Genomic DNA, 11,371 nt, shown 5'->3' on the forward strand with positions numbered 1-11,371 from the left:
GCCTGCAGGTGTACATGCAGGCTAAATACTATATAAATAATAAAGAAATCTTAAATAAATAATAAATAGCTAGCTGAAAATAGTCCAACTGACTTTGCAACACAAAAATGACATGAAGTTCTAATTTTATTGTTCATCAAGTGTTATCGAACATTCATTCAAGCATTATCTATGGCTTCCTCGGTGTTATAGCAACAAGTTGAAAATAGGAAACACAGACAGAGGCCTGTAAAGCTAAAAAAAAAAAAAAAAAAAAAAGTTATTATGAAACATTCCAGAAAAAGTTTGTCGATCAAGTTAAGAATTTTTCAAAACTGAATCATCTCCTTTGCTTAAGCCTCAGATTGTCTCTTTAAAATGTCTTGCAAGGAAGTGTGCAAAACAGTTTAGCAGGTTTAGCATGGTTTAGCCACCATGCCTGTACACGTGAGTTTAATCCCAGAAACTCCCATGGTGAACAGATAGACCCAATTCCACCAAGTCATTCTTTGACTTCCACACATGCACAAGTTTACACACAAACAACATGCACACAGAATCTTGCAAGGAATTTCACAATCAACACTAGGTTAAAACAAAAACCAAAACAACAAAAACTAGGGAGTCATTGTGATTTCACAGATAATTACTGATTTCTATTAACCATGACTTCTGTATAAAGATTCCTTTAACTAAAAAGGAAATAGCAACCAAAATCTGGTGCCAAAATCTTTCCCTGTAATTTTCAATGAAATTAATTTCTCTTTTCATATGCCTGCAAGTATCACAGAGTTTTAATTAGTTTAACTGGACAGAGTCTATACTCTGGCTTTGAATTTCCAATCCTTCTCTCTCAGACGCCCAAGTTCCAGGATTACAAGTATACATGACAAAACACCTAGCTCAGAGCTAAACAAGCAGATTCTTGCCATTAAGGTAGTGGTATGCTATAAAATGAAAAATAATATTACTTTAATAGGAAAAAAGATATTATAAGGCAAATTTTTGATAAAGACATGATATTTAGTAATACTGTAGTTTGTATTTATATAAATTAATGTAATTAGTCTAGGACAATAAAGATTCTGGAAACCGTATTTTCTTTCAATAAAGACTAATTTGAGGAATTAGGTAAAATGAGCCCAGACATTGAAGGAACAGTCAATTGTATCTTCGGTGATTTTTTTTAAAAACATTACTCAGGTGCTTCTAGAGAAAAGAGGAAGGAGGAGGAGGAGGAAGAGAAGGAGGGGAGGAGGAAGGAGAAGACAACAACAGAAACAGGTTCAGCTCACCCTAAGGAAAGTGTATCTACTTTTCAGCAACCAGCATGGAAGTGGAGATGCAGCTTCTGAGGCCAGCAATATTATCAAACTGCACAGAAATCTGGATTTAACAACTCTCAGGTTGGAAATCTTTCTGTACTCAAGACTTACTAGGTTGCGTGATCTCTAGTATCTCCAAGTTTCATGTGAAAAGGAGGTGGAAGGAGAAGGCAACACACGACTAACTACCTCAACAGGATATGTTGTGTGTATGTGTGCACGTGTGCATGTGACAACTAACTTCTCAAAAAGTGATTGGCAAGCAATCATAATTCACAGCTGTAAATGTGCTATGTACATATCAGTACAAACTAGGTATGTAAACGTGTAAGATGTAGTTATTGTAATGAAAGTCTTTATTGGTGGTACTTAAGACAAGAATGCTGGACATAGACTCTCGGGTTTACTCACATCCCTGTGTTGCCAGACTCAGGTGAGGTGATGAGAATGGTGTCTGGCAATACTATCACATCCGTGCATAAAGGAGTAGCTGCTATGATGACTGGTGCAGACAACAGGAAGGGAAGACTACTCATGAGGAGCTTAGGGGGTGAGGAGAGATAGACAGTGATACGCACTGAGACCAGGGGCAAGAGGATGAAAAGAAAAGGTGGAGGGCAGGAGCAGGCAGAGTCCCTTCAAGACCTGGGTGGAGTGAGCAGAGGGAGCTGGTGGCTTAGTGGGAAGAGCACAGCAGGGAAGTGAAAGGAAAGGCCTGGCAGGAAGGTATGCAGGGGGGCCAGTGCCATCAGAGTGGAATCTGGGTGACAGAGATGAAGCTGGACAAACAGGTTCCTGACTGAAGGGCCTTGGCGGACTGGAATGGACACATGATTTTACTTGGGAGACTGAGAGGTTTAAGCTCAAAACTGACAAGAATCAAACTATCACTTTAGGTGAGCTACCCTTGACAGGGTCCTCTAAGAAATTAGGTGACTTCAAGGTTTTCTGAATGTAATCATTCTAAAGTAACAGCAACATTTACAAATCTGGAAACGGAAGGATGCACCACAGTAGAAGGCTGCAGCATCTGACTGCCTAAGAGGAAGCTGAGCATCTGAGCTTTCTTGAAGGAAGCCACTGTGATGGTGACTGGGACTGGCAGAGTCCACAGTACAACTTGTGTGGTGGAAAGGTGCAAGGAAAGAATGGACAGTGGGCTTAGAATGTCAGGGGCACCGTGAGAGGACTTGTGGCTCTAGAATCAACCCTGTGTAGTAGCAGATCCCTGAGACTGGGCTGTGACTGATCTTGAGTGACAACATTAGCATCACAAATAGTTCTTTTCCATGAGACAACCTAAAGAAAGGCATTACATCAGGAGAGGTTAAAAGCTGGGCCACAAATCAGAAAGAGTGAGACTGTTCCAGATAGCCATCTGTAGAGAAGTGACTTTGCAATTTTTTCGGGGGAACACAACCATGAGGGATGAGGACTGTCCTTACCTTTCAGCATAAAGCTGGCTTCTAGCAATGCAAGCTTCAACAGGAAGCTGTCAGACACCAAGGTTCCCATCCTCAATTGCCAGACTGAGCAGTAAAAGGAAAAATAAAAGTAGAAGGGACAAAAGAAAAAAGGAGGTATGGGATGGAGGTGAACACACAGCACTACAAAAGCTTGGATTTGTAACATCCCCATTTATGGAATTCTGGGTAGCTTCCAGGAAAGACAAATAATTTTTAGCATAGTGATACTTTTTAATAGTCAATCTTAGTCTTAGTAAGGAAATGGTTAAAATTGAAGATATGGACCAGAGTAGAGAAATTCAGAAAGGAAAAGAATCACTGGAAAAAGAAAGGCTTTTCCTTTTCTTTTTGGTTCATTGTAAAGGAACATAAATTTAGCCTCCAACCCACATTCCCGCCTATCCCCAGAATCCTGTGCAGCCCATAGAAAGTAGAAAGTGTGCCAAAACAAACAGTGTGGGCTCCACTCTGGGGGTGAGGGGGGCGATGAGGTTGTGTGGAAAGGAGCACAACTGGCAGGCAAGGGAATGGAATCACTTCTGACGAAGGCTACAAAATGGAGACTCAATGAAGGACAGTACTCCCAGACTCACAGAAATGGGATGTGCTTAGCAAATTCATAGACCAGATTCCCAACACTAGTGCACTTCAGAAAGCACAAACCGAAACAGGAGGGGAAACAGACAAAGCAACATACCTGCTGTCATGTCTGCCTTTAATGAAAGCATAAAACACCCCCTCCCGTTCCCCTCTCCCACCACCTCCCCAACTACCCAGAGACTAGGAGGGCACAGCTCAGGTGAAAGACTCCAGCCTTCCAGCTACAAAGGGGGAGATAGCAGACAATGGAGCTGGTGATTCATTACAAAAGAATACACTCCAGAGCGCCTGCTGCCTGCTGCCACTCAGGCTCACAGCACTATTTAAAGGAACAGCAACCTCCTTCCCAACCTCCCCTGTGCCTAACACCTTCTCTCCTCCTGGTTCTGATGGAAACAGATTTTGAAGAAAATGCCAGCAAAGCACTGAATTGTCCAAGAAAGGGAGGGCCCTGGAAGCTGGATGTCCCATAGTAGCTGTAGAGTCAGACATCCGCTTCCAGGCTGTACTGTGAGCTTGCTTTCCCCTCTGCCTAAATACCTCCCTCCTCAACACTAAATAGTGTAACAGAACTTGTGCTTTGCTAAATGTTTTTTTAGTTAATTAGGTAAAGTCATTTTCAATTTTGTTTTCCTAGTTTATACGTATTACAAGAATGACTTCCACGCTTATCTAGAGACAGGACAAGCACTATCTTTGAGAATGTGAATCAAGTTAAAGAGACTTCAGTGAAAAACTTCTGTAACATGAACATGAGCAAGAGATAAAGGCATTATTTAAAGTGTCGCATGAGCGTGTCTAGCCACTACTGTATGAAAAATTTGCCACCAAAACACTATTTTTATTAAAAAGCCATGTTCTTTTTATTGTTAACGGTAAAATAGTTTGCTAATACAACAAAAGGCCATATAAAACTACGGTGTATGTAACTACAAAGCATAGATTATGCACAAACCAATCTAACAACAAATAACGAAGATGACTTCTTCCACCCAGTGAAAGAGATGGAGGACAGGAAAGAATCTAAGGCAAAGACAGAGTGAACCAAGGTGTGAAGTGATCAAACATCATAGCCAGGACAATAAGTGTGGTAACAAGCCATTTTAACTCTGACAGCCAGCACTGCCCAGTCCAGAGAGTTTATACGCTTAGGTGAGAGGGCATTATCAAGTGTTTGGATTTGACGTCTGGTTCAAAACAGACAAAACCTATACAACAAAGCAAAAAACAAACTATGGAACAGACCAAAGATTTGAACCCACTGGCTACTTTGATTTTGTTTTCTAGATTACAAACAACCATCTCCATTACTTTCGGGTAAATGCTGCAGGCACTGAAACAAATGTCGTCACTCTGAATCCCACAGCTCTGTCTTTTCAGTTGTATGAATTCAACATGAAGAAATGAGTTCTCTTTCCTTTCGCATTTAGTACATCTGAGAAAGCGCAAAGATTAAATTCATTTATTAGAACTTTAACCACTTTTTAAAAGAAGTCTCTTTCCAGGTTCCATTTCTTTCTTCGACCTTATTCCTAAAACCCCACTTTCCGTATCTGATGACTAGGAGCACAGTGTGTACAAGCACGCACGCTCTAACTTGTCACACGCATCCTAAAATCAAGGAGCAATGCTCCATGAGGCCACACAAGTCTGATTTTAACAGTTCGTGTTTAGATGACTCCTTCACTGATTTTAAAATTTGTGTGCGACTGCAGTGTAAGAGCCTTCGGTGAGCGGGAGTGCAGCCCTCTATCCGTGCCCTCAGAGGAGCCCAACGTGGACTCAAGGTGAGTGAGCAATGGCATAGGCAGCAGAGAAGCAAGACCTGGGTTCCTTCCATGGAGATTTTGGGGGAAAAAAAAAAATATTTCAAAACCATTGACTCTACAAGGAGTAAGACGTATTCTAAAAAAATTCAAGTTTCTCCACTTTTCAAAGAAGGAATTTCTTGACAACTCCCCAACTCAAATTTGGAGAAAATCCTCCTTGAAAGGATTTAACCTTTGAAATTTCCCTCTTCTCTGGGTCAGGATGGATGGAGCCGTCTCTACAGGTTTCCCTCCTTCCCAACAGCACTGCAGGCCATTATATAACATTTAACCAAATTGGGCTCTAGCACCAAAGGCGATGCCTCTATCCGATAGCCTGCTGCCTCTCGCCCTCCCGCGGTGAGGAAAAGATGGAAAGAATACAAAAAAAGGGGCAACCTCCTTAAAAGGAGAACACTGTCCAGCGAGGGAGGCCTGGGGGGACCTGATCCCAAGTCCGAGACTAAAGGGTTTGAAAGTCCTATCATGGAAAGGATGTTCTGGTAAGTCATAGCCTCACCACTTTCTCCCAAGTCACACATTAAAAAAGAAGGTGGGGGTGGGGTAGAGGAGAATACAGTAGGGTGGCAACTAAACAGCCCTACCAGGCTTCGGAACAGCATTCACCTTTCCATCTGTCGGGAATGACTTGCTAAAATGCAGTGCAGACAGTGCTTAACACAACCAGAGAGGCAGAGAGAAGGGGGTGGGGAGAGGAAAGCAGATGAAGATCTTCCATTTCCTACTCCATCTCCTTCAAACGCCTTTTAAAGCAGGCAATTGTCACTTACATGTACACATTTATTCTGTCAGGGAAAGCAGTACCTGCCTCTGTCTCCCAAGATGCTCCATGAGTTCCTATGGAAAACATCCTTTGGCAACGACAAAGCCACGGAAATGAAACATTCTTTCCTAGCCTTCATTTTTGATAATCCGTTTAGAAAGAAGGCAGCAAACTGCAATTCCACCGGCAAGCCTGAGAAACCCCCGTGAATCAGCTTTCCCACTAACACAAATTCTTCTGCAATTCTTAAAAGGAAGTCACTCCCTCTCCCCTTTTCTGGCAGTCTACAAGAATCTCTTCCTACCTCTGCAGTCTCCCTCCCTCTTCTCAGAATCAAGACAAAGAGGTAGACAAATCCCCACAGGCTCTTTCCTGAGCTACAGCTGCACACTACAGGCACTGGGATCGGCTATGGAGCCGGGGGAGGGGAAAGGGCACTGACACAGTACACATGCTCGAAGGACTCGCACCTCAGCTGATAACAATAAATCTGCCTTTTAAAGAAGACAACCCTCATTAAAACTTGGCTGGCTATACTCCACCCCAGCCCTTTTTGTAGATCCCGAGACAGAATGTGTGGAAGACACACAGGTCTTACCTGAGTTACCATTTTCTTTTTCTCCATAAACCAGAAGAAGCAGATGATAACCAGTTGAAAGCCGTTGTAGTGGGCGCACTTCTGTGGCTCTTTGCCACTCCGTCCCCAGCTAGCTGGAGAAGGGAGGGTGACTGGCTTCCCTTCACACGGTTTTCCTGCCTTTCTCTTTCTAGTGTTTCTTCCTTTCTTTTCTCTTCCTCTCTGGCAGTCTCTCCCCCTCCTTCTTTCTCCAGCTCCCTCCCATATCTCAGGCAGATGGCTGAAGGAAGCCCCACCCCTGAATGCCTAAGGTAATTAATCAGAGTGGAGCCCCACCTCTTCCTCCTCCCCCACCCCTCCCAGTAGGCTGACAGCTCCCAACTCCAGAAGCAGGCCGGCTGGAGAATGGCAGTTTGGCCTGTGCTTTACTGTGCGCACGCGTGTGTGCGTGAGTGTGTGTGTGTGTGTGTGTGTACGCGTGCGCACACATAAAGCAGCAGGGGTAAGCGTGATGTAGCGCCATGTGCTGGCATATTAAGGCTATGGTGGTGTATTAATTATATTGCTCTAGAAGCACTTACCACAACTTATTACAGTTAATACAGATTTAAGAGATTGTGGCCACGAATATCTGATAATAAAAAAGGGATGAAAATTAAGCTTTTCCCCACACTGATGGGCATTTATAGATAAGAGTGGGTCTAGTGAAAGGTGTGGAGCAAAAAGCTTCTCAGTGACTACACAGGAAGGTTTTCAAGGACAACATCACACAGAACACTGCTAGAAGCCAGAGGCGATGTAATGAGGGCATAGGACTAGGAGAGAAGGGAGGTTAGTTATGTACCTATTTTTTTCTCCTCTAAAACCCTAGAGATTCTGAAAAAGGTGTCACCACATCTGACTGCTGAAGCTCCCACTTCATAAAGCTCAGGTCATGCTTCTGCTACTGTGCTTCAGCCTGTAGTAAAAAAAACGACGCCTTTCTTATATAGCAGCCCAGTACCTGCACCATTCCTGCAGACACTAACAGTTACTACAGAGCTTGGAGAATACAGTGGCTCAGGAGAATGTCTACTCAACACAAACGCTTCTTTTATGTTCTCACATTTAAAACTCAAATGAAAAGAATTTCACAAGGTGAGCTGAGCTGGAGTGCTAGTCTCATTCTGTCCTTTACTGGTGATCTCAGATTAAAAAAAAAAAAAAAAACTGAGTTCTGAATGGAATTTCATTATCTCTATATATAAATTATGTGAATAATTGATAATTTTAGGACTTTTGCCAATTAGCTAATAAAAATTAAGGTTTTAAATGTATTCTGATAAATCCTGTATTAAAGATCACGTATTTAGTTCTACTATATTCATTGAAAGGTAGAGGAGATCAAGTGCAAACTTAGCTTCTTATTTTAAAAAATAAATACTTGAAACTGGAGAGCTTCTTGCTGTCTCCACCAGGACTGTCTGGCATGAGCAGAACCAGGCTTTTAGAATGTACCAGGCAATACTGTTGGTTGGCACTATGCCAACACATCATCCTGTTCTCTTAATTACCAATTATTCTAATAATTCCAAAAAGAATGTACAGACTAGAGAACCATGAACAAAATCTGGAGACCACAGGGCGGTGTACTAACTATGTAACAGGGCAGAAACTGTCCCCATATTTTACAGATATGAAGAAATATGTGCAAAAGGACAGTGCTGGGCTAGAGAGCTGGCTCAGTGGCAAAGGTATGCACTGAGTTCAGTTCCCAGTACCTATTCTGGGCGGCTCCAGGGGATCCAACACCCTTTTCTCCATTCTGCGGGCACCCACACAGTCACACACACATATGCCTTTTTTTTTTTAAAGGTGAGGTCTTTAAGCAAACAAAAATGGGAGAGGAGGAATAAACCACAAAACCAACAGCTTTTTGAGCACTAAAGTCTGAACACCCAGAGCTCTTTGCATGCACAACCAAACGACATCAAAGAATTTAAAGGTAAAGTAAGAAAAAAGAAGGGGTAGGCAAAAGCAGGGCATGGCAATGCTTGCAATCCTTCCTGTACTTTAAAAAAAATTAGTCATATTTATGAAATAATTGTTTTCAGCTTTGACATATAAAATAAAGCTGCAGGCCCCTGTAATGCATGTGTTGAATTCATTAAAAAAAATCTGACAAAAAGTTGCGAGCACCAGAAAAGCTACTTGGATGCTTGGGTGTGACTTTAGTCCCTTCCCATAAATATAAGGAAACTTTTTATTTTTTAATAAAAAAGAAAATGAAAGGTTCCCATAAGCAAAAGTCTTGGACAAGGATTTCCACGGGTCCAGAAACTTAAACTGCATCTTCATACATAGGATTAATATTTTACACTGCAAATAATAGGCTTAAAAATTCATTGCCACAAGGGATAGTATAAGCTAAAAATAAAATATGCTGAAATGAGTTTTATAAAGTCTCTGAATAACAGGATCACTGCGCTACTGGCCAGTCGCATTCTGAAGTGTGTCCCTGACTTTAAAGGCTGACACAGAGAACAACTTGCTCTTTGGTGCCCGAGAGAGAAGAGCAATTGAACAGTCCAAGTCTGACCCAGCAGAACAGCTGAAGTCCCTGGTGGCTGAACAGACCCAGGAAAAGCTCATTTGACAGTTTGGTTTTTTGTCTCTCTCTTGGAATAGAAGGACAGACTGGATTGGAGGGATGGGGAGGTGGGCATCTGAACAGAGTACAGCAGCCAGCTAAAGAAGATTATGTCTGCCCTGCTGGAGCAACCTGACTCTCAGCAGTATGCCTGGACTTCGGAGGCAATCACGAAATATCTGCTGAATAAATAAACACAGGAGGGTGCTCTGTGTCTCAGTTTCTTGGTGGTCTCCTTGGCATTTCTGTTTTCAGAACTCCTGCTTTCTTTCTTCTGTTGCTCAACTGAAATTCATCTCAGTGAGTGAATGAAGTTCTCCAGGTGATGACCAGATCCAATGGACACATCATGTCTTTTCTGACATTTCTGTGGCATTTGAATTCCTGTCTTCAGGACGCTTACTCCTAGCTTCAAATGTTGCTTCTTCTACTGTCACCCTGCCAGCCACAGCCACACAGGGCCTGGGTGCTGTTGTTGCTGGTCCTCAGACTACAGCTGTCCCTTGGCAGCACTCCAGGCAATGAGGCTCCCTCAGCTGTTTACTTGCCTCAAAATGGGGAAAGAGAGAAAGGAGGAGACAGGAAAAGGGGGAAACAATATTATCAGTCTTTCCTAATTTTTTCTTTTTCCCTGATCATTTCCTTCCTGTTCATCCTCTGAGTGCTGGGAATGCACTAGGCATCATCCTTAATCTCCTCTTGGTACAACTAGCAGTGTACCCACCCAAAGCTCCTCCTAGCAGCACCCCAGTGGCAATGTGTTTTCCTCTGTGTAGAGAGGAGCTAGGTGCTTCAGATTTTCAGAAGGGTACAAAGTTCAAGGAGGCTCACCTACAATATGTGTCTAAGTTGTTGGATCTCACTCCATAGATTCAGGCAATAATGTCCACTAACTCAGAGGACCTCATTTCTGCTCTAGCTCACATCTTTCCTAAGTTCCGAGCACAATATCCAGCCAGCCCAAACAATTTTAAGACTGCACACATACTTCTTTTAAATCCAAAGCTGCGGCTAATGAGATGCCTCAGTAGGCAAGAGCTCTTGCCACCAAGCCTGACCTGTGTTCAAAGACAGCTGACCTCTGCAAGTTGTCTCTCACCTCCATATATGTTCTGTGGCACATATATGTATCCGTACCCCTCAAAACACACACACACACACACACACACACACACACATATTCTTTAAATCCAAAACTGAACTAAGTTCTCAAAATTGAACCATCAACTCATAGAACTGAGTGTCTGCTGTGCTTATGCGAGTCACCCCTCTAGCCCTGAGGAATACAGCAAGGGACAAGGAGAGGAGAATCTTCTTGTGTGACCCTTGCATTACAGTATGCCTGTCTTATCGGTGAAGGCTAGATTTCACAGCAGGCAACACAGCTACTGTTTCTGAAGAGCTTACTCTGAGATGGCTTCTGAGCAGGCTCATGACATCCTCAGGACACTGGTGAGATGGTTAAATCTCCTTTGTAGAGATTAGCTAGGTGAGGGTAAGCACCTTGCCCATAGGCACCCAGGCTAGTACCTTGCAGCCATCAGGGTCAAACTCAAACCCACAAGTAGAGGGCTCTTCCTTACTGGCAGCTGCATTAAGTCAGAGTCAATCCTACTTTCTCCACCTGCCCAGCCCCATGCTCACAGATGGCTCAGTAGCTGCTTCTCTGCTGGTGTCTCTGGCCTATCCTCCATGCATCTCACTGCTGCCAGTGATCTTTCTAAACACAAATCTCATCGTGCCACTTCTCTACAGGAGGAAAAATCCTCTTTGGCTTTGTTAAAACTAGTGTTAATTGTACACAGTAATGAGCTTACAAGTGTGCACCACCCAGCTAAAACTGTGAGTGTGCACTTGATTTACACTCCTTGATGGCTAAGGATGGGGAATGTTGTCTTGTGTATGTTAGTATCTACACCTCTTTGAACAACTGTTTCGCTCATCAGCCCATTTGTTTTATTTATTAGATTTATTCTTCAGGGGCTTAGCTTTAGACTTGTCCATATATTCTGGCATCAAGTATGTATGTATGTATGTATGTATGCACGCATGTATGATGTATGTATGTATGCATGATGTATGTGTATGTGTGTATGTATGTGTGTATGTATGTATGCATGATGTATGTATGTATGATGTATGTGTATGTATGTGTGTATGTGTGTATTATGTGTATGTGTATGATGTATTGTGTGTGTATGTA

The 11,371-nt window shown here is 42.7% G+C and overlaps 1 protein-coding gene across 38 annotated transcripts in view; it reads right to left on the minus strand.

Annotated features, from left to right (window-relative positions):
- Positions 1 to 11,371, minus strand: part of Rbfox2 (RNA binding fox-1 homolog 2) — a 271,178-nt gene that overhangs the window by 71,540 nt on the left and 188,267 nt on the right. The window contains exon 1 of one of the 38 annotated variants that reach the window (XM_051159891.1): positions 6,561 to 6,820. The exons of the other annotated variants lie outside the window; for them this stretch is intronic. Within the exon in view, the coding sequence (XP_051015848.1) occupies positions 6,561 to 6,587 (27 nt within the window). The 5' untranslated portion in view covers positions 6,588 to 6,820. Of the gene's footprint in view, positions 1 to 6,560; positions 6,821 to 11,371 lie in introns of those variants that run through there. 38 annotated transcript variants of the gene reach the window in all.

Source organism: Acomys russatus, chromosome 17 (genome assembly GCF_903995435.1).
Source record: "Acomys russatus chromosome 17, mAcoRus1.1, whole genome shotgun sequence".
NCBI lineage: Eukaryota > Metazoa > Chordata > Mammalia > Rodentia > Muridae > Acomys > Acomys russatus.